We start from the raw sequence: 24,595 nt of genomic DNA on the forward strand, positions 1-24,595 counted from the left end.
TGGGATTACAATACAGAATTTTACACCCACCCAGTTCAATTATTCCTTCCCCGTCCTATGGCTTTCACTACCTCAGAAACACATCTGATAACACAGTAAGTGAACGACTAATTACAAAAGCAAGAGTCCCAGAAGGTTCCCTTGGATTTGCAAGGGCTTCTTAGCTATCTATTTTTGGATCAGAAGTCTGGCAAGGGTTATCAAATCGTGATAAGCCTTAAATTGCTTGTAAAATGTTTAGATGTACAGACACTTCAAGGTGGAAGGGGTGAATTGCTCAAGATTCCTTACAGACGGGGATTAGCTAGCAAAGGTGGGTCTGAAAGATGCTTGTCAATTCAAATACACCATTTCCACAGGCAATTCCTACAATTATGGTGGGCAAACAAAATTTACAAATTTCAATCTCTCCCCTTCTGGCTGTCATCAACCGCCTGGTGTTTCACAAACTTCTTAAAACCAGTGGTAGGACCATTAAGGTCGCATGGGGCAAAAATTAGGATCTATCTTGACAACATGTTGATAATGGCCAATTCTGAATATGTTCTAACTACTCTCATATCATGGGTGGTATTTCTTCTACAACAGTTAAGAGTTATGATAAACTGAAAGAAATCCACCCTAGTTCCATCTTAGACAATTCAGTTTCTTGGATTCATAACTGTCAAACAATCCTTTTCCCCACAGAACAAAATTTAAGTAACAAAAAAGGGATCACTCCACAGGACAGACAAGTTCTCGCTCAGGAAGCTAACGAGGATTGTAGGTCTATTATCTACATTCACTGAAAATGTTTCCCAATGGCGCTTAATTATCAGGCCCTTCAATGTCTAAAGGCACTGCATCTCCGCAGACACTCCACTTGCTCAGCATTCATTTCCTTTTCTGTAGAGGAAAGAAAGGAATTGAGATGGTGGCTCCCCCAGATGGAAGCCTGTAACGGAAAATCTATTTTTGGCCAGGCCGCAAATATGTTAGAGTCTGATGCCACCAGCACAGTCTGGGGAGCTCAATGTGGGGATACAATTACAGGAAATAAGTGGAGCCTAGAAGAACAACACAACCATTATTAACTACTTAGAACTACTCATCGGATCTTTTGTAGTAAAAAAAAAAAAAGGTTCTAGAAACAAATTGAATGTTGCATTCTCCTGCAGATTGACAGTGTGTCTGTCGCCCGTTACCTAAACAAATTGGGAGGCACATGGTGCAATGGTTTAAGCAGAGTTAGTCTGGAATTCTGTCCCTTTAGTCTAAACAAAGGGATCATGCTTCTGGGGGAGTTTCGTTCTGGAGTTTCCAACTCTATAGCAGATTGGAGCTTCAGGTTCCTTAAAGACAGAAGCGACTGGTCTAAATTACAAGGTATTCCAAACAATTCAGTATGTTTGTTATCTGCTTCAAATAGATCTAATTGCCTCCCACTTGGATCAGAAACCATTCAGGTTCTTCAGTTAAAGACCAGAACCGAGGCAAAACAGTGGCTGCGTTCCTACCACAGAGGGAACCACTCTGGGGTTTTGCTTTTGGCCCATTTGCAGTGATACTCAGGACTTTGATGCATGCCAGAAGAGATTCGGCACGCATTGTCTTAGTGACCCTTTTTTTGGCTAACTCATGAGAGGATTTTCCAGGAATTCTGCAAGTATTTCCTCTTCTTTCAGGGCCCTCATTGTTGGCCTCACAACCTAGTTCTGCAAGGTTATCTCCAGTTCTTGATTTGGAGGATTTCAGGTTAACCTGGCGTGACCAAGGGACTTTGGCAGGAGGCAATGCCAGTTATCAATGCCTCCTGGGCTCCTTCAAAAAGAACAACATATCATTCCCATATCTGCCTCTACAGTAGAAGTAGTAAACTTTTTGGTGTCTATATCTGTAGCAGGTAAAGCCTGTAGGATAGTCAATGCTTACAGGTCAGCAATGTCAGCAGGTCACATTCTAGTTAAAAGGGAACCAGTTGGGCAATATTTCTTGGTCTGCAGAGTTTCAAATCATTAAGCCTTAATTCCTCCAAACACAACATATTCCTCTTAATGGAATTGAAAGGTGGTATTAGATTTAATCTTGTCATAGCCAATGAATATCTTTCGTTAAATAGTTGCCACCACAAATGACTATGTTACTTTGTCTTATATCATTTAGGAAGATTTCTGAGGTCAGCGTTCTTAATATGGGTAACAGATCTTTTTTCTATGCTGGGGTTATTTTCTATGTTACTACATGATTCAAGACATTATCTAACTCTCTGTTTTATCCTACTTTCCGAGACTGTAGAAAATAATGTGTAGTTGCTTGTCTTCATTCTTATGAAACCAAACTTCTGCTTTTCGTCCTCCTTCAGCTTCACAACTTCTAATCTCTTAATAAGCAGTATGCGCCAGTCTCTCACTCTGCTGTTGCCAGATGGGTCAGATAGCTCATGTCTGTGGTGGGTATTGAGATTTTCCTTTTTGCGGTTCACTAAAAAAGAGGAACTATGGCATCCAAAGCTGATCTTTCCTGTGGAAGTCTGGAGGACATCTTACAGGCAGAAGATTGGTCAAACAAATCTAAGTCTAAGACTTTCTATTACAAACCAATTCAACATGTTTCTCGTCATTAATGAGCCAATGGAAATCTCCCTCCACTAACATGACAGAAGATTTGAATTCTAGTAAAGACACTGAGGTGAAGATTATCCCCCCTTCCTCTCCCTAAAAGATAATTATATTATTTGTCTCCTGTAGTCTTACTGTAAATTATTTTCCTTGGAAGAAGAAGATATCTGAACAACCTTTTCACTTGGATGGAGTTAATGAATCCCAAATTTTAGTTCTGCTGTTTTAAGATCACTAAATTGAAGGAAAAAAAAAATGATCTTCAAGCATCTGCTTCTCCCTAGACTGGTTCACTGACATGTTCTTCTGACTGAAAATAAGAGGATGTATGTTGCTCTGCAGTTAGTTATACTTGACATTGTGCTGTGACTGGCTACAGTTCTGAGAGGTCAGAACAAGACTACAATGCTGACCCTTTATACTTGTAGACTTAGTTGATTTTCTTTTTCATCCATGATGGGTGATCCATTTAAATAACTTTGCCCCTAGAGTTTCACTAACAGACTTTAGTCATAATCCTTGCCTGTATGCCTTTAATAGAATCCAAACCATTCGTCATATTAGTGAGAGATATTTCCATTATGGTTGCATTGCGTCAAACTTAATTTGCCCTCCTGATGCCACAATGTGTTGGTAGGTAAGCTGGCTGATATTTGGTTGCATTAAAGGCATACCATGTTATAGGATTTGAGCAGTCACTATACAATTTGGAAGCACTACAGTGAGATGATTATTTGCTTAACCAAAAAATCTAGAGTGCATTTGGCATAGAGAACAGATTCAGCAAACACTGGTCCCAGCCTTATAGAGTCAGCATGCTGATCGAGATTGGCAAGCTTCTTGCATGGGTTTTCAAATGGCACAATTGAATTTTTAGGATAAAGCAGAAGATTCTTGCCGACACTAATCGACTGGAGTGCAAATGGTCCCTGGCAGCATGGCTTTGGCATGCTTCAAAGTCATTCACTGTAACCAAACATGACGTTAAGGCATGTTGCATTTAATTTTAGGATAATAATGAGTCTATGAAAGTGTGAACCACTGTTCAGTTTGCATTTCTACTTCTTCAGTTCTGTTCATCAGCTGAGGTTCTCTACTAATTAACAACAGAAGGACAGCTTTCCAAAAACATTTCAATGAATAGGTGTCAATTACTCATATTTCTAGAAGTCATACTAACGCATGCAAAACAAGCTTGGGGACTGAGACCCTCAAAGTCTACTGGAGATCCCTATTTTTCCTGTATAATCAGCATTAAAACATTTTAGAACATAGAACAGGTGAATTTTGCATGCTGCATAAACGTAAGAAAAATGTTTAAGAAGTCTTTGCATGCCATACAGTGGCCAGGAAATAAAACAATAAGCAAACACCAAGAAATGCGCATCAAAACCAACAAATGAGGGATTTGGAAAGGCAAACAAAATAGAAAATGAACCTGGATTAAAGAATCGCAAACGAGGCCTGACTATTACCTGTGGCATAACATGGATGCTTGCGGAGATAAAGATGAGGCAGGGTAATGTGCTTAGCATTTTACTGTCTTACAAAGTTAGACAAGATGCACAATTATAAAACAAATGTTAAAACACAAGGACGTTTGCTCTACTAGAACAGAAATTAAGGCACGACCACTTTAAGGAAAGCCAAGGTGGATGCATGAATGAGCAAAATTGAGTGGTGTAACTTAATGCAACTCTCCCCTGCTCAAACTCCTTATTATGCGTTAAGTAGGTAGATGAAGTAATGTACAGAACAATGTCAATAGCACAGTGACTGATTAAAGGCGGAACGAGTAGGCTTGGAGGACGCTAAAATGTCCAAACAGTGAAAACGCAAAATAAAGAAAAAATAAAACTGAGCAGCAAGTTAAAGCGGCTTGCCTTGGTTACGGGCCTTGCAGTCATGCAGAATCTGGCCAAAGGAGAGATGTGTAGAACAAAGCCATGCAAAGCATCCTTTGGGAAGATTTGTAATAAAATTAGGAACAAAGACTGAGGCTCACATCACTGAAATCCCTTTTACAGCATATTTTGCATGGAGGGGTAAGAGCATGGACCAATCCATGGGCTAAAAGACTGGCAGAACTGTATGAATAATTAGGATGTCAACGAAGTAGTATTGCAGAATGTTTCTTCTATAATCTTTAAAAAGCTCAAATAAGGATAAACTCATAGTTGTAATTACACTAACTGCAACAAAAATATGCCAGTCAGGTAATGTCATCCAATATTATATGACAGCATTTAATAATAAAACAAAAATCTGTGGCAATGAATAGCAAACATCGTTTTTTTCCCATTTAAATCTGCTGCTTCCCTCTCACTACTTTTAATTTCAGGGGCTGTTGGAAAGCTTTTCAGAATCATACTGGAAAATGTAGACTGTGACTATAGGTATGAGTCCCTAATATACAGCTTATGCTTTTCTCAGGTGTTATTAAGGCAAACAAATAATGTTTAATGACAACTGCTAATAGAAAACAACATTAAAACATGCAATTATACTGCTGATCAAAGCTTTCATAGGTGAAAAGCCAAAGATCCTTGGCAATTCGTTTTAATTTAGTCTCAAAGAAATTAACAGAAACATAATATATGAAGTATGTTTGGTATAGCGTTTTATGACAGAAACAACCAACACTGAAGCAAGTGTTAAGGCACTGAAATGTTTTGTCTTTACTTTACATATAATTGTTAGTTGCTATTGGAATAGTTTTCTTTGATCGGCCAAGCCAATAAATTAATACAATTAGTATTACTATAATTAAGAGATGAACTGCTTCAATGTTGTATTAGAGTCTGAAAGAAAGGGAATAAATAACTGAAGCTGGGAGAAGTGGGTCAACAAAAAGGTGATTTGCAGAAACAGTGTCAGTGAAAGGTGGATTGGATAATTTGAGCACTAAGCACTTGCTGCATTTAAAACTATGGTTGTACATATATTCAATATCAGATGATTTAATAAAACAAGTGTTGAATTTTTAACAGATGTACACTGCTGATTTTCAAAATAACAGTGTGCAAAGTCAAAGCATGCCATCCAAAAACATCCTTACTCAATAGAACAAATAAGCAAAAATAACTTGTGTTAGAAAGACTGAAAAGGTTTTGTATTTCCTGGCTAAGAAGAAAGCTTTTCATTTGACTTAAGTTGTCTTGGCCTGCTCTAGTTCACTCAAAAATAATGCTGAAGTAAAATGTTCTGGGTATTTAAAAGTTTGCAGTTCTCAGTCAGGAATCCCTAACAAATTGGGAACTGTTAATAATTCTTCTTTCTCATTCATCTGAAAGAGGAGGAAAGCGCCAAAAGTGCTGGAAATAGTCAAAAACACTATTCTGAGATCCAACAAATTGAGTGTGGTGCACAGGAACTGAAGTCATGAGGGGCAGAGTCACAAGAATATGGGCCAGTGATGGTTTGCTTATGCAGTACTTTTGACAAACACTGCCCCCAAGAAACTAGCAACAAAGAAAAATGTGGCAGCAAATCTGCTTCAGTTTACATAGTCATCAGTACAATGCATTTTAAAGTAGCTGGGAAGTTAAAACACTGCTCTATGATTGAGTTAAACAATTTTGTAAATAGGGTGAAAAAAGTGGGATCTCAAAATGGTTACTGGCCTAGGAAAAAGTAACTAAGAATCATCTGCAACAGGTGTGACCTCTGGAACTAGGGGTGTAACCGAATGCATGCAGTCTAGAATCACTTTTTGACACTTCCTGCTCTTGCTCCTCCTCACTTCTTCTCAGCATCTTCCTTCTTCCTAAATTCTTCCCATTATATTTTTGGTCATCCTGCTGTTCCTCCTCCACCCTCTTGGATTTTGTCCTCCAAGCTCCTTTTTGTCCTGAGCCTCTTCTAGATGATGGGCCTGGTCCTCCTGGACTTCTCAAATTGCTGGTCCTGCTCTCGGCACTGGTGCTGTTTCTGATTTTCCTGGATATTATGACTCAGCCCTTGTCTTCCTTCATCCTCATAAGCCTACTTCTACTGAATCCTCCTCCGGCTGGTCATCCTCTTCCTTCTGGTCCTCCTTCCCCAGCCTCCTGGTCCTGCACTGGCTTCCCTGGTCTTGATCCTCCTTCTCTTCCTGGTCTGATAGTTCTGGTTTTAATACTCCAGAGAGCAGTCCAAAAACAGAAACTGCTGACTTACTTAGTCACAAATCATTCTCCTCTTACAATACGCAGATGCACCTCACTACTTGACCATAACCCATTGTCTTCAAAGGCCAATAAATTCCCTGAATAGTTTCAACACAGAAATAAGTTGGAAGCTAACACTGGAATGTTATGAAGATTTGTAGAGTGCACTATCACCCGAGAGAGTATCCTGCACTGGGCGGGTGCGAGTCCAGGCACACCCAGGGCCTAGTGGGGCTACAAGAAAAGGCAGGTCATCATCTTGCAGAATTCAAGAAGTGAGGAGGCGGCTTTAATGTGTACCGGCAGGTCGTTCCATTCTTTAGGAGCAAATTAGGAGAAGGCTTGACTGGCAGATCTAGTTTTCTGTATGCGTGACATTAGTACAAGTAGGAATCCAGACGAGTGGAGGTTTCTGAAAGGTTTGTGAAAGCAGATGCAATTGCTGAGGTAGGCTGGTCCAGTGCTAGGTAGTGTCTTGAAGGTGTGGGTGAGGAGAAGGAATTGAGCTGGTCTGTGAATGGGGAGTCAGTGGAGCTCCTTCAGGTGCTGTGAGTGCGGTGTGGGTGATTACTAATGATTCTGATACCAAGTTCAGAATGGTCTGCATCCTTTTGGTGAGTTTTCTATTGATCCAGAGTGATCCTAAAGCCCATCCTGCTTGTGACCAGAGTGTGAGTGACGATTTTCTGGCTGCTAATTGAGAGCTATTTGAAAATCTACCTCAGCATCTTTAGGGTATAGAAGAATGAGGAAATGACAGCAATGATTTGGCCACCAGGTGGAGTCCCACAGTGATGTGCTCTACCTGAAGATCACAATTTCAGTCTTGTCGTGTTCAGCTTTAGACAGCTGTCCTCATCCAGCGGGTGATTTCAGTCACTGGGCATTTTGCCCATGAGGAACAGAATGACTTGCGCATCATCGGCATAGGAGCCGATGACGTGAGAGAAGATGATGATGATGGCTCAATGGCAAGGTCAAGGTGCATTCCTCACCATCAACCTATTCGAATTGGCTCCTTCAAATACGTATAGGTTGATGGAGATGAACGCACCTTGACGAATGTGTGAGTACAGGGGTTCCTTAACCCTTCCTCCATGGGGTGTAGTTGACCCATACTGGGGGCACCTAGGGACCTTGGAAGTGAGAAGGTTGACACAGGTTAACTATAGTGATAGTGGCACACACTAGGTGGTGTGTCACGCAGAGATCCCGTGTGTCCGTTCTGAAGAATGCCACAGACTCGTATGAGCCAATAGGCAGAAACATGTTGACGGTGCGAGTGGTGATGGGGTACTAGCTCCCCTTATTCCCATGTTGGTTTTTAATACCAAGTGGTATTCCACTTCATATAAAGGTCTGTTGGGCATACCACATTGTTTTTTAATTGTACTATGTCACAGGTTCACAGTTAGGTAGAAGTGTCTCCCTGAATGCAGATGTAAACCCACTCTTAACCAAACCGGGTTTTTGAAGAGCGTGGGGAGTCCTATGATGAAGCATCGCACCTGGTGGTGTGTGAGGAAAACCTGTCACATTCTGGTGCATGCCCAAAAGTAGGTTGATGGAAGGTGTATAATTAGTATACATAACTACTCTGGTGGCTTTAATGTGTTAAATGCTTATGATTGGAGGCCAGCTCACCCTTGAGGCCCCACAGCCTCTAGTTCTCTACCACAAACAGAACCCATGGCCTATGTGTATTAGAATCTCAGTGATGCCCCTTCCTGTGCAGATGAGAAATCCAGTGATGTCTCTTTCTGTGCAGATGAATTATGGAAGTTACTCCTCTTGCTTGGCTTCTTCTATTGAAGACAGATTTGGTGGTAAACCAGTGATGTCCCTTCCCATGAACACGGATGATGAGAATTCCAGTGATGTCACTTCCTGTGCGAATGGATGAAGGAAAAAAATACTAGAACAATGATCAAAGTCTTTGAAAAACATGCTATTAAGAGAAAAATGTGGTCTTGCACGGGTGATCCAATCACAAGTCATCTGTAATAAATGTTATCATATATAGCTCAGAGTCTTTGTCTTAAAGTTTGCATTACGCTGTATCCACAGTCAACTGATTAGCCAATCTGCCCCAAATGTTCAGAAGGTCATGCAGTCAAAGGCTCTTCCTGCCCTCACTTACACAGAAAAAGCTTTTGCTGATATGTTTGTAAAATGGCCTAGCCTCACTCAATGATCTTAGTTTAGGTCCCTGTTTGCTGTGCCATGCTCCTCATGGCATTACCACTTTAGGGGATTTGGTCTGAGAAAACAATTCCGGTAGCATGGCAAGCTTTGTGAAATTGTGTCTTAGGGCAAGAATTACTCTGTCAAGTGTGTTAAAGCTCAGACTGGGGACTGCATACACTTTTGTTCCAGAGGAGGCATCTCACATTCTAGGAGAACTTACCTTTCTGAACCACTGATCACCTTAAATTTAGTACTGGAAGCCTGGTCAGGCAAAATGACATACCTTGATTAGATTCAACTGGCTCTTGGAATTGTACTTTCAAGGTTTAGAACTTCTAGGCCAGCCCTCTTATGACAAATATACGAAACAGTTATTTAAACCTCAAACTGCACGCATTCCTAATAAGCCCCTTAAATAAAGGTAGTCATCAATACATTTCTTAGACCCAGATTAATGACAATCTTTGTTGGGGGTTAAGACATAGACAGCATCTTTATAAAAAGGCTCAGAGAGCTATTGGCTCTGTGGCAGCAAGAATGAAATTCTACCACATGCTTTGCATTTATGTGCTGGAAAGAAGACTATTGTTAAAATCATTCTTTCTGGTAGCTAATACATATACCCTCAAGTTCAGGTATCAAAATCCGGCCAAACAATGATCTCAACCTCCAACTATTATCTAGGGTTGCCAAACATTGTGATCATGCAATAAAACTACTGAACATGTTAATGTACTCTACCAGCATATAACTGTTTACTGCGCAAACCCTCATAATGTGAATGCCCATGTCTGTGCACCTATTATTGGTTAACCATTTTAAATTTTATCTGGTGACACTTAATGCAATGAGTTGTAACTGATTTTGCCACTTTTATCTGCTTGTTACATATTGCACTATAAGTCATACATTTTCTTTTTTAACTAGTAGGCACATTATTCTGTAATAGGTTTACTACTCCTACTATAAATTATTCTGATCCTTAGTATTCATGCTTCGTTGGTCTTGACCCTGCATTTCTTGTTCCGTGTTAATCTAGACTTATCATCCTCTGGTCATTCTGCTGATCAGCCTGGACCTTGTCACCCTAGGCTCTAGTCTTCAAAGTATTCCTGGTCTTTGACACTCCCCCCTCCCCCAGCACTCTCCTGTTCCTGGCCTCAGTAACCCAGTTCCTCTGGTCTACATTCTGCTGATTTTGGTCACCTTGTCCTTTAAAATGTGGGCCTGCCAATCCTGGTTCTTCTTGTATTGAACATTTTAGTCACTATCCTCCTTCAGTTGCTGGCCCTATTCTCTGTCCTCAGAACCATGGTTCTGGTCCTCCTGGGCTGTGATGAGACTCCTGCTGCTTCTTAAGCCTCTTGACATGTTTCCTTTAGGTACCGGTACACCTGCCTGGTCACATTCCTCTCTTCCAGGATGCAGCTGGTCTGTCCCCCAGGACCTCCTTGTAGTCATCTCCCTCGTCCTGATGCTTCTGACCACAGACCCCTGGTCCTTCTCCTCCTGGTGTTCTTGGCTTGGTTATCTGTGTCCATAATTTCCTGCTTGTCCTTCTCGTTCTGGTCCTCTTGGTCTAAAACCTCATGGTTGTGGCCCTTCTCTCACTCCTGGTCTGACTCTTGGTAGTCCTAATCCCTTCATTCTGTCCCTTCTAAACTTGGTCAAGCTTCTGCTCCTCCTGAGCCTCTTAGGTCTAATTCTCCTTGTGCCGATCTACCTCATGTTCTGAGTCTCCTCGCTCCTTTTCCTCTACACCTTGTCCTCCTCACACTGGTCATTTTAGTTCTCCTAGCCCTGAACCCCCTGGCCTTTGTCCTACTTGTCCTGCTGGTTTGTGTAAGCCTGGTCCTAAGGAAGGTTTGGGTCATACTGGTGAACCTGATCCTCGAGAAGATCCTCCACCACCTCTGCTCACATAGGACATCGAGGTACCACTACCACAAAGTCTACAAAAACATTCAGATCAGTTTACCTCTTGGTCACCTTTGAAATTAAATGCGGAGGGTTATCCTTGGTCCCCCCTCATGTGCCAGCAGTAAGGTTCCATTTGTGCTCTGTATATGGTCAAACTTCTCCCAGCCAGGATTCATGCAGACAAAAGTAATTTATCAGTAGCTAAGGGAGCCATTGTACCCCTCTTGCATGCTGCTTACATTCACAACTATTCAATGGATAAGCACTAGCGATATCCAGTTGTCCAAACATTGCACTGGGTCAGCGATGGGATGTTCTGCTAGGATCAGCTCAGATCTGGCACAAGAACAGATTCTGGATTTCAGAAACCAGCTGGATCACACACTTACCCACCACTGACAGCGCCTGCATGTGGGTGATGCTCAACCATCTAAATGAAAAATGCAGTATGAGATAATTTTCAGGAAAATTTTGCTTGACGGAAGAAGAACTGAGGTGAGTTTAATGGCATACCTGACCCACCATTGGACAGGTCACCCCCCAGTTCCCCTAACCGACCTACCCAGTTGTAATGACTGCTACCCACCTATCCCAATGGCTTGCACATTGGTTGCTACTAGACAGCTGGCACACACTCCATCCAGCCATTAGGGACTATTCCTGTTACTCACCTTCCCACGATCTGCACATGAGACTAGACCACATTCTCTGTCCCTCAGCCATCCAGCTACAGGATGTTGCGGCTGAATATGTAGGGAAAACAGTATCAGACCACAACCCACTTAAGCTACAGTTGGAATAGGGGCACAACATCTGCATGTTCCCAACAGGCAGTTACAGCCTACCATGCTAGAAGACCAAGTATTTAGAGATGTAACACAAGAGACATTATCACATTATTTGACTTCACAACAAGTGGAATGGGAGAAGCTAAAGGTTGGGCTTAGGGGTCACTGTATCTGTGCTGGGAGTTAGAGCAGACCTGCAAAGATAGCTGATGAGCAATGAAGCTGCAGTGGTGGCTTTAGAGATGGCCGCTCAAACTGACCCTGAGATACAGCGTGCACTACCAAAGGCCACAGAACAACATGCCCTATTAGTAAAACAACTGCGCTGCCTGGATTTCAGGGCATACGAGGCAAAAATGCATGCAGAAGGAAACAAGTCAGCCCGCCTTTTAGCAAGGATTTTGCGCAATAGAGTGCCTGTCTCACCTGTTACTATGATTAGACTGTCCACGACAAGTCTAATTACTAATCAAGCAGACAATCATAACACATTTACTGCTCACTACCAAGACTTATATAACCCTCCTCTTGGAGACCAATCGCACCTAATCCGTGATTTCTTCAGCAAGGTTACAGTACCAGCCCTTGTTAGGGACAAACTAAAAATGCCCATTACAAAACAGGAAAGAGAGGGAGCAATAAGAGGACCGGCCTCTTGCAAGATCTCAGGACTAGACTGATTTCCCACAGAATTTCATAAAGTGTACAAACATCTCTTAGCTCCTGAACTCCTAGAACTGTACTAGGCCATGCTAACGGAAGGCTGATTTCCACCATCGTGTTGAGTCCCTCCTTGTATTCCTTCCCACACCTGATAAGGACCCTTTAGGGCTAACCTCATCCAGTCTATGCTTGGCTCAGACTATAAGATACTAAGCAAAATCATAGCAGCCGACTCCTTGAGCATATGTCCGCGCTGGTCCATTCGGACGAGAATGGCTTCATCCCTGGCAGGTCCACCACACTCAATACCCGCCAGTTAAATAGAGTGATGGAGCTTTCTCCCACCCACTGACCTCATGCTGCCTACATGGTGTTAGACTTAGAGAAGGCATTTGATACAGTGCAGTGGGAGTATTTGTATTAAAACTTTACCTCTTTGGACATTACGGGCAGCCTGCAAAGACTCGTCTGCCTCTTGTGCACGGAGCCCAGGCCCGAGTGAAGATCGGGCAATGCATCCCTACCCTGTTTCAAGTGAGCAAAGGGACGTGGCAGAGCTGCCCCAGCCTCCATCTCTCATTGCCTTGGCTATGGAACCTCTGGCACAGAGGCTCTGGCAACATGGTCAGGCATGGGGGATTCCACAGACTGGAGAAGTACATACAATTTTGCAAAATGGGGATGATATCTTAATCTATATTTGAGACATCAGATCAGAAATAACAAACATTCTTTCTGAATTTCGAGCAGCCTCAAGCCTAGGAGTAAACTGGGCCAAATCATGCCTGCTTCCACTACATCTAGATTGCTCCCAACAACGTTTGTCAGTGGATGCACATCCTTCACATTATTTAGGCATACATATCTACCACAAGACTGAAGATCTTATAGATGTAAATCTCAAAGCCATCACTTCCCTCCGCCCTCAAGTGGCCTTTTGGAGTACGCTTCCACTCATAGTCCAGAGGAGAGTGCCTCTATGCAAAATGGTGATGCTCCCCCATCTACTGTACTACTTCCATAATCTCCTTATGCACAACCCCCAGAATGCTTTCCATACACTCCATGCTACACTAGGCAGTTTAATTTGGAATAAAATTAGACGCAGAGTTGCACTGCACAAACTACTGCTATCTGTAGACAAAGTGGCTTGGGGGTCCCCAACTTTGATCATGACTTCCTGGCAGCACAGCTTCAATGGCCTTCACTTTGGTGAGGAGGACGAGTATTGTAAGAGCTGCGGCTACTCTCTCAATTGTGCTCGCTGGGTCGTGCAGGAGGCTTTCCTTTCTTTTCCCAGACAAGACCCCCATGAATCTAATAATTTGTTATGCATGGCTCATGAGAGTTACCGTCGGAGTCTATGACTCATGCCACCCATTCCACCGCATTCTCCTGAAATTTGGCTTAGCTCCATTTCCCCATTTTGTAGCATGATAGGGAGGGAGGGCCTACTGGTGTGGGAAGCTGCTGGATTCAGCACACTTGGAGCTTTATTTCATAATGGAGCTCTCATGCCATTTGAGCAGTTCCAAACATGACATGATATTGGCTGAACTAACTCAGTAATGTCACATAACAGACACGGACCCCCGAACAACACCTGTTGTAGTGCATTCGTTCCATATCATAGGCAGTGGTCGACAATTAGTCACTTGGTTTACTTCTGTCCTAGCACACACCATGTATGACCCTTTATTACTGACCCACAGGTGTTGGAAACGGAAAAAGAATGGGGAAGAGGGTTCATATGTACCAGAAAGGTGTCACACAATGTGAAGTTCCAGTACATACAACACAACATTTTACAAAGGGCTTGTTTCACACCGGAGTGCGTCCACAAAATGTAAGATTCTGCTTCTAATTGCCCCCAATGTCAGAGACCAGCTGCTGACGTGGAGCACATTTTGGACTTACACGGCAGCAGTAACATTATGGAGGGACATTGCAAGTACAACAACAGAGATAACGGGCCGAACCAATGTGTGCAACATGGGGGGGCAGAGGGGGGGGGGGGGGAGATTCACTGCTGTGACGCTTTAAATGCACAAAAACTGCAAAAGCATTGAACCACTTCATTGACCTACAAGGGTGTGGAATTTAACAAAATATCTACGTAACATTGGGACAGCTGCGTCCTAAATCTACTTGTCCTGTGAAAAAATCCACTTGTCCTCTTGGCGCCATTTAGTGTAGTGACAAATTATGCCAGCAATTTCATTATATAATAGCTCTGATAATAGACTCTCTGAATATGCCAGGGATCATACATAAGTACAGTTTGAATACAAGCAATTTCGTTTTGCCACCTTTCCAAAGAACACATTCTGGGGCTGGAAGTAGCAGTGAGCAATAGTTCCAGGGATGGAATGCCCATATAAATCTGTGCAAACCTACTAACTTGCATCTTTTAGGGATTTTCACCAGCTCTTCTTTGGTCTTTTTCCATACTGAAAAAGGGTCGAAATTTACTCCTGAAAAGGGCAGAATTAAAACTTCTGCAAAGGTTGGGAAAAAAATGGTTGGAGGAAAGTGAACTTGTAAGTGCTCAAGAAATATGTTATAGTTGATCATGCTAAAATGCAGCTCACAAATATTTTCTACCAGTACGATTACCTGGTTTACTTCTGTAAATTCTTGTGACTTCACAAAAGTCATAAATCTGCACTAATGCAAGGACATACACTATGGGTGCACTTTTATGACTTTCTTTAAGAATTTGGCCTCTAATTAGGTCTGACATTAACCAACATCTTTTGTTTTTATTAAAATGATCTCTCTCTACCACTGGCTTCACTGTGAGTGACATGATTCTGCTCTCTCACAAGGAGCATATCTGCACACAAAGTTGTTTTTCTCAGTGGCAGGGACTTCTGAGCAACGTGTGCTTTTTAAGATCAAAAAATATTTTTTATTTTTGCCAATGTTTCTTATAAAGGTGCAGGCCCGGCAGCTCACACAACAGTGTTTCATGAAAACCATGTCAAAACAAGACACGTATTTACAAAATCAAAAGGCTGGCCACCAATGTTGGACCTATTGGCTTTGCCAAAGCCTGTTATTTTTCATGGTTCGCATAATCTTGTTCAATATGATTACACTGATTTTTCATAATGTTTTTTTTTTTTTTTTTTGCATGCATCAACACATTTTACTTAAGGATGCTTCAAAGAAATGGTATGGAAAATTTTGAAAATTTCACAGCAGATTAGAAAAACCTTTTTTTTTCCCCTAGCAGCGTTTTTTGTGAACATTTTATTTTGAAAGCTAAGAATCAAACTTTCTTTCACGCTTTTTCAACTAACTGCATTTCATCAGAGCATTCTGGGAGCACTATACAGTTCCATCCTGTTAAACTTTGCAAACGCCCGTAGACATTTTTATAATAATGGAACCAATCTCATTAGTGCAGTCCGAGCTTACAACATTTCCTTTAAGAGCTCACTATAATAAAGGGTTTGCATTAATGAACCATGAATACAAGATCATTAACATATGGACACAGATATTACTCTAACTGCAGACAATGACCTTCCCTGATCGATAATGTGGTGTTATGTCGTAACCGTCAGGCTATAGGAATTTGACATCCCCGGACCTAGCATTACTGGTGGTTCACAGAACCATTGCCATGCACTGGAAGGACTGTATGCTACTGGGATTGAAACAATGATGTGCAGAGATACTAAAATGGGGAACAGCTGAAGCTGTAGCACTTAGATGTATGGAGGCTCGCGGTCTGCAAAAGGTCCCTAGAGCGGCGGATTGGGAGGCACTGCTTCATGATTTACAAACATTCAAGGAAGATATCCTGGATTAACCAATACCTGCACTCATTATTACTCGCCTGCCTTACCACCTAGATGGACGGGGTCCCTTGCGCTCTTTTACCCCCATTTCTTATTTTCTTTTACACATCCATACAGTCCCTCACCTCCTCATTTCCGTCCAAACAAGTAATATCTCAGGCAGACAAGCCCAGTAATTTAGTTGACATCACTATCCCAGTGTGTAGAGCCCAACAAACAACAATACAGGCACTGTGATTATGGCTGGGATGATGTTAAAATAACTGCTGTATTTCATAATTTTTTGTAAACAACAACGCAACTGCTGTGACTTCCCATTTCTAATTGTTGACATATTCTTAAAATGGATCAAGAACTCCTACTGTTGTGTAGCCATTTTAGCTATATCGCCATGCACGTTAATTTAACACACTAGACCAAACCGCTATGCACTCTAACCTAGATATATTTTAGTCTGCTTTATTTTATTATTGTTACAATAGCAACTTTTATGGTCTTGTTTTATTTTCTGTTTATCTAACGGTTTTGCTTAGGCCAGCACTCTGTTCTGAAACAAGACATTCTTGCTCACTCTATGCTTCTTCCAAGGCTACAGAAAGGTACATTGCCAGTGAACGTGGTATAAGTTTAGTCTCCGACATTTGCGGAAAACACACATCATTACGTAGGGACATTTTCTCAGAACATCAGCTGTTTTATTATAAAAACACTTCCCTGTCCCTTACATGTTAGAGGGAGATTCCAGCCAGAGAACCACGACTGTTCTGATTGCTAAATGCTTCGCTCCAGCTGCTTATGCAGACTTCAGGCCTTTGCCCAGGTATGGGGGATGATGTCTTCCCAGGGGAACTTGAAGGGCAGAATTAGAGCTTAACATGCTGTGCTCTATCATAGCCTAGGTAGGAATTAGCCTATTGACTGTAGTGACAATATGGTAGCGTTATGCTTATGCTTCACTTTCCTTGTCACAATTTTAATATTGTCATGCTGTGTCATCCTGGTTATTGCAGCTCACGCTTTGCTATCTAAGATGCAGTTGCTTCATTAATTTCATTTATTGAAACATATACTGCCTCTGCTTGTCATTGTGTATATGAGACTAATGTAACTGAGAGAAACGGATGAGACCTGAGTGACCACGGCTTCCCTGAGAAACCAATTATGTGTACCTCAGAAAAATTCAATAGAAACTTTTTTTTAAAAAATACAGAAGAAGGAAGTAGTAGGTTAAGTCGTTAATAGCACTTGGTGTCTGGTGATAGACCATCAATGTTTCTACAACTCAGCTTAACACAGAAAAGAGCTGACAAAAACAAGCTCTAACTATTCAATTGTTCACAGTCCTATAATAGAGCCTTCTTTGCATTCGTTTCTGACTAGAAGCCTGCTCTGCTGACAGAGAAGCAAATTATGCAATCATATATAGCATCATGCAAAATTGATGCCTTCCACCCATCAAAAATCTGATGTGGATTTATTCAATTCACTTATTTCACTTCGGATTACTGCACTATGCAAAGCATTTGGCTGAAGGTAAGTCCTTGAGGAAAGACGACTGCTTTGCAAGATTTTCCCCAGGAGCCTATGTTATGCCCTACATAATTATAATCAGCTCAACTATTTCTCAAGTACATCAAGAACCCCACTTTCGGACTCCCTTAACGTTTTCTCAAAAATGAAACTCAAGACGTGACCTGCTCATGAAAGAATGACATGATGACTAACTTACGAAGCTAATACCCTAATTATTTGGTGGTGATGTTCACTCTAATTAATCTTAACACCGCAGCCCATAATTACTACCCTTCATTTGATCTTTTATTGTGCTTTATAATACATCAACCATCTGAAATGAAATTAAATACAACGTGGCCCTAAGAGGGACAGATTTTCTCTTCCATGGTTGTGTCCATGGACTACTGGGCACAGGGTTTAACATCTTTATATAGCTAGCACTATTAAAATTCACATCTGAGAAATATTTCCATTTTTAAGCTAGATGTTCTGAATGGAGAATTCAGAATTAATGCAAGAACCAAATTAAAAGATATGTTAAGAAAGTATTTAATTATTGAGATCAAGACTTAAAAACAAAATAGGCAAGTGTCCCTTGAGTGAGGGTAAAATAAGATGCAGTGATAGTGTTCCTAATACTAAAATATGCTGTCACCTTAAATTACTCCCCAGAGGTGTACACCTGTTTGAATCCGAAAGGTCTATCTAGAACGTTTTAAATCAGTTTTCGGACGTCCCGAAAAGACACGCTTACCCTAACAGTTTCTGGACAACATCTGAAGTTAGTTTGTCTTCTCAGACCCACTTATACTCAGATCAGTATCAGCAGTAGAATGGTTCATGTCTGCGTTAGTGGCCAACAAGGAGTTCTGATTGCAGCACAGCCCGATATTGTTCACCAATTTCCCAGCACTTTTACAGTAAAAGACTACTCGTCAAGGGGGCCTAGAACATTGAAAAAATATATACCCAAAGAACACACGTGATGGGAAGGAAACTATTTAGTAGCAGGAGTGAGTGCCCCGTAAACAAAACAAAAAAAGGCTAGTCTTAAGTCAGGGAACTGAAAGGAAAACATAAATCCTTCAAACAAAGCAATATCGGAGATGCAGTTCACATTATAACAAAACACTTCGTTCTGAAATAAGAACTGAACACATACCCGTTACAAGCTCCCTTATTTCAGGATCAATCGTTTTTCTCAACAATCGTATAAGAGCAGGAATCCCGCCAACATTCTTCACTGCAATTTTATTTTCATCAGTAGATTTCCCGTATACGAGGTTTCTCAGTGCTCCGCAAGCGTTCTTCTGAACTTCCAGGACTTTGTTATCTAATAGGTCAACCAGGTGCTTAATTCCACCTAACCTGCACACCTATTAAAAGAATACAATAATATGGATTACATTGTACTGGTTATGGATTCCAATGCAGCTACGTGTGAAAGTACATTTAATTAAGAAAATAAACAAAAACAATTGAAAACTGGATTCGCTGATGTATTTATGACTCTCTCATTATATACGACAATTATTTTTAAAACTCGCTTGCTACTACAGTCACGCTTCACAGCACATTAAAATTGTGACTAATATCGAAGCACTTACTTTATTCACAAGTAACGAGAAAAATAATACATGAAACTATCAGCTACGAAGCCTAGTTTAATTTCCTTTTAATGCTAGCAGTACAGTCCTATGCAATGGTGATAAAAAAGGGCACGTATTAAGTATTTGCTTGCATATTTTCTACGTATTTATAAATATTGCATCCTTGGAAACAGTGAACAATCTTCATCTGCTGATAAATATATTAAGTCACAGGCCACTAAGCTAGGTAAGATTGGAGGATATCCTAGTTATGTACCCCTATGATTGACACATATCAACATTAATGTAATTTAGAATCCTGGATAGGATGCTTCAGCAATAGTCTGCCTTGAACAATAGAGGGGTATATTATAAAAAGTGGCATCATAATGTACAGTGCGAGGACTTTGATTTATTTTATTCAATTGGTTTCCTGAACCAAGACACCTGAAATATAGCCCCCTTATCATGGGGTGTTGCACACAACCACTCTCCAAATAAGAGTATGAAGTCCCTCACACATGAAATGCAACAGGAAGAGGATTCCCAGGTATGGAAAAGCAGTCACGATGATGAATCATAAACACCTAACTGCGTGCCACTGAGCAGTAGGGGCAGATTTTGATCAAAGCTGCACCAACCAGCTGCTCAACCCACTCTACACTGAGTTGGACGCATGCGTGCATAAGAGAATTCCTCTCATTGTTCATTGTACCTGGTGATGCTTTACCTGTTTGGCAGCTGGTCATTATACGCATTACTCCTGCAAGAGAAGCATTACTAGAAAGCTCTTACTAAAGATAAGTAGTACGTAAACAAAGAATAGGATCCGGATGGCCAAATTAAAATCACTTGGGTTGTAAAACCTGATGGCATGGAATGGTCTGAGCTACTGTACTGGAGATAAAACCATTCTGCAATGAGCAAGCATGGCCCTGTGGCATGCTGACCGTGGTTGGAAATCACCAGCCAGGCAATAAGATTTAAAAAAGGAAATCCCATACAATCAAATCAGAAACCCCACAGAAATCCCCTCTTTTTTCCACCACCAGCATCAACTTAAGAATCGGAGACAACACCCACACAGTGCATCAAAACTGTCCTGCAATAGGTGGAACAGCACACATGACCTGCAACCTGTCAATCACAATGTCATGCTAAACGCTCAAGAAGGAGCAATGGCCAGAGTCCCCGCCCATGCTTCGCAGTTAAGCTACTGTAAAGTGCCTGACACCATGAAGGACAAGAACAATCTCAACACTCGCTCTCACACAAGCAAGCAAGCACACTGCACAGATCAGACTCGCATTTCCCTCAAAGCCAGAAAACCTAATCTACGTTTTAGGCACTTCAACACGCAGCTGACTATCACTGTGTTCAAATTATATAGACTTTTCATCATTGCAATATGCTCGGCCTTACCTGCAACTTACAGACGGTACAACATGGATGAGGACTAGCATTCATTCACAAGTCCTTAAGTACCTGCATTCTCCTTGAACTATCAAACTTCATATCTTTAGAAGTCACACCTGGCACTTTCTCATCACTTTTGCTCAAACCACTTTAACCTTGCCAACTAAAAGGAAATAGTAACATCTTCCAGGAAACCACACTCGCCAACCAACAAGGAATTAACACAAATCCATGGCAACACTCTCAACATAATGGTTATCTTAATGCCATCGCTCAAATCTCACTCATTAACAAATCTGGCTTGGGCAGACAATGTTGCCATCCCTTCTTTATTCGAACAATGCACCTTCTACTCTCAATAATTACCAAAAACCAAATGTATCACACCTTGAAAGACTTTGCGAGTGGAAAGGTACCAGCTACTCACCCTCCCCATCAACCACCAAGCATCCTTAGGAACCAAAGTCTCCAGAGTTTCAAATGTATGCTTCTAGTAATTGAATAACTTACTGACGGTACTGAATTTTACTGAGCCAAAATTTCATCTAGCGGCGATTAATGCCTTACTAAAATCATGACTGGATTAATGTAATGCCATGTACCTTGATCCCTGGTATGTTTTTTACACTGCCTTCAATTCGTACAGAAAGCAGCAGTTAGGTTGTTTTTAGGCCACTGAAGATGAGAGAACATTACAACAGCTCCTATACAACTCTAGCACTTTGTTTTAATCTAATTGTATGTCAATTCCTACCACACCAACGAGATATGCAGAAGTGTGCAAAATAAAAATCTGAATACTAGAAGGGCAAATGTCAGCTCACTCATGGATTCTCTCAGTAACTACAGGGCTTAAAAGCCTCAATTGCTGAGCAAAATAACTCATCAATAGAAAATTCTCCTTTAGCAAAATAGAAAAAATATGGCACTAATCATGATGCCAAGATGGCCGGGCAAAACTGAAAAGCCTCTGGACTACATACAAGCCCTTATTAATGCAGCCAAAACAATCTACTACCCGCTTACCGCTAGAAAGGCACTGAACAAACATCCAGAAAGGCTTTAAAGCGGTCAAAACTCTGTCAACCACATACTTGACCCACCCATCATAAACCGAATTGTCTAATACAATGCCATCAATAAATACTTGGAGAAAATATTGATGAGTTCAGACAACACATTGACAGTAGTAAGTAAACCTCCACCATGCAGCATGTCCATCAAAACTCAAATCCAGATGGTCCACCTTTAAAAGCAGAATACATAAGCATAATTACTCATTCATAGGCAACAAACTATGAAACAGATAGCTCCTGCTCAACACATTCAATATTCTTTATGGAGAAGAACTTATGTTACATAGGTGGTAAACATCTTGCTCATCCTAGGTACTGTCAGACATTCTCAAAACTCGACAGATCCTCCTGCTGCTAAATAAATAGAACTTTGGTCAAAATGAACAAGTACACACCTGACCTTTCACTTATCCATTAGAATGGTAATAGGAACCGCAGTTGCTATCCAGTTAAAATAAGGGGATCAATTTAAAGCAATGTCTACACCACTATCAGTTATGCCTCAGCTAATGATGAGAGAGGCAGCTAATTTGCAAATGACACCGTGCACAAAGCTGACCGAGAGGATCGACTGCTGCCTGCTTGTTCTACTGAACCTCTCAGCAGCCCTTCACAATGTAGCTCAACAAGCCCTCAACATTTGATCATTTGTATAACCAACACCATAGTTCACTGGTTCTCATCATACTTTTCCAATTAACATCCATATCCATCCATATCCCAGTGGCTGCCAGTGACTTTCAGAGTACCAATTGATCCATCCTCCAGTTATGATTTTTTACCCCATAAATGAGTGTATGTAAATCACTCATCTGAGGCCTAGCCAGGCCAAGATGGAATTCATCATTACAGCCAAAGGCATCAGACAAGCACAGACATAGGATTGGCTGTCTTAACATTAAACCGGAGGAATCACACCACAACTCACAAAAAATGCACAACCCTCAAAGGCACCAATGACTCCAACACTGCAAAGTAAACAGGCTAGTTGGTAGGAATTATCACTTTCAAGTTGAATCAAGTCATGCTTTGCAGTTCTGTGCTACTGAACAACTACACCCTGTGGGCCAGCATTCTTCTCTCTATTTAAACCTTTACTGAGCTGCTCTGTCCAGAACCCTTTCCACCACCAAGTACTGAAGAAAAATGATCACATCGCTACCACTCTGATTGATCTACACTGGTTAGGCACACAAACCGCAATCTCCTAGGCTTCTCAGGCTTGCCCAATTCGTTGAGGAAGAAGTTGAAAAAAACATCTCTTCCATTAACACTTCCTCCATAATTGAAAAAGAGCTCCCATCACATACCCGGTCCAACATACAAGAGACTTTTCAATCCTTCAGACTTTCAAACTTTACCTAAACATCTCCAACTGTCTTCATCACTGCTGGATGTACAGCACTCTGTTGCTCCCCCAGCTAGGTTTGTATGGTGTAAAAACAAACCTACACATAATTTAGCCTAGTGTCAGGAAAATTCCCTGTCTGCATATTTTTGTTTACCTCCAGGTGCAATTTCTCACTCACACACACACCCCTCCCCCACAAACCCCCTCCTTCCTCCAAAGGTTACATCTAATCTTTTGTTCCCACTGTGATTTTGTTTGTCTTTCTGGTTCGTAACACATTTCTAGTTGGTGAACACCTAACCACTTACCCAGGTTATAGTGCTAAAGTTAGTTTATCATGGTTGTGAATTTGTTCAGATTGTCACATGTTGAAGTATTTCATCATCAACGATTCACACGTTCAAGTGCCTGCCCCTTTAAGCCCACAGCTGTGGGCCGCTGAACTGAGCATGTAAGTATCTCGCTGTGCCTTTTTCTCCTGCGGAGGTTGAGGAGTCTTTACAGCTGATGGAATGGAGTATAATTAAACTAGGCTCCGCTACACTCATGACACTTATAAAGTATACATTGAAAACCATTTCACGCCTCACTTTCTTTGCTAGCTTTCACATCACACAAAGTTTTCCATAGAAAATACCAGAAGATGCAATTGCATTCCTTGAGTTTGCTTAAAGAAAAATTCACCACCTTGAATTACACACTCAGTAAACTCCGGGAGCAAATCAATACATAAACAAAAAAGTTGGATTAAGCAGAAATAAGAATTACCGTGCTTGAAGACATGGTTACAACTCTCAAAAGAACTACTTACATTTGAAGAAAAAAAAAAAAAAATGTTCAATAAAAGTAAGAACTAACATTCCGTAGATCAGGTCAGAAACGCAATATGCACGTTTGGCTTAGTGTGAGGATTACTTGCTTTTTTTAAAGAAGGGGAAAGATTTTTTTGTTAAATACTTGCCAGCATAGTTTGGCCGATTCAAGTAAGTGTAAATAACATATATTAATATAACTGAAATCAGTTGAGAAACCTCGGGGAAAAAAAGACGAACGAGTCCACCTTTAAAGGATTTAATGTGCATCAGATGGCCAACAGTTACCGCCAGGAAGTCTATTTTTAGGGAACTGCGACGCAGTAATTCCTCTAGTTCAAGGTGCAGCTAATGTTATGAAATGGCATCATTAGCACTACTAGTGCACGCAGCACCATGGACCACCCAGCCAAAGAAAATGGTGGCAATACTTCAACTTTTAAGTGAACACATAAACTGCTGATTTACCGAACAACTCATGCACCAGCCGCAGAAAATAAACCAAAGTAAAGCAGAACCAAAGCAAACTGAGCTAGGTCAATAGGAGTAAGTCCTTGTGCCCGCTGTTGCGCCACACCTCAAACCTTCAACAGCATTTTCGAAAAAAACAGAAACAATAATGAATTAATGTCAAAGTACAAGGGAAGTATGATTATTTAAATGCACATTCAACTAAGAATCAATACAATGAAAGACTACGAGAAACGTTACACATGAAAGCTCC

The 24,595-nt window shown here is 41.2% G+C and overlaps 1 protein-coding gene across 8 annotated transcripts in view; it reads right to left on the minus strand.

Annotated features, from left to right (window-relative positions):
• PKP4 (plakophilin 4) overlaps window positions 1–24,595 on the minus strand; it is a 643,120-nt gene that overhangs the window by 129,133 nt on the left and 489,392 nt on the right. For all 8 annotated transcript variants that reach the window (XM_069225136.1, XM_069225133.1, XM_069225134.1 and 5 more), the window contains one exon: window positions 18,790–19,003. In XM_069225136.1, the coding sequence (XP_069081237.1) occupies window positions 18,790–19,003 (214 nt within the window). The remainder of the gene's footprint in view (window positions 1–18,789; window positions 19,004–24,595) is intronic.

The sequence above is a fragment of the Pleurodeles waltl genome, chromosome 3_1 (genome assembly GCF_031143425.1).
Source record: "Pleurodeles waltl isolate 20211129_DDA chromosome 3_1, aPleWal1.hap1.20221129, whole genome shotgun sequence".
NCBI lineage: Eukaryota > Metazoa > Chordata > Amphibia > Caudata > Salamandridae > Pleurodeles > Pleurodeles waltl.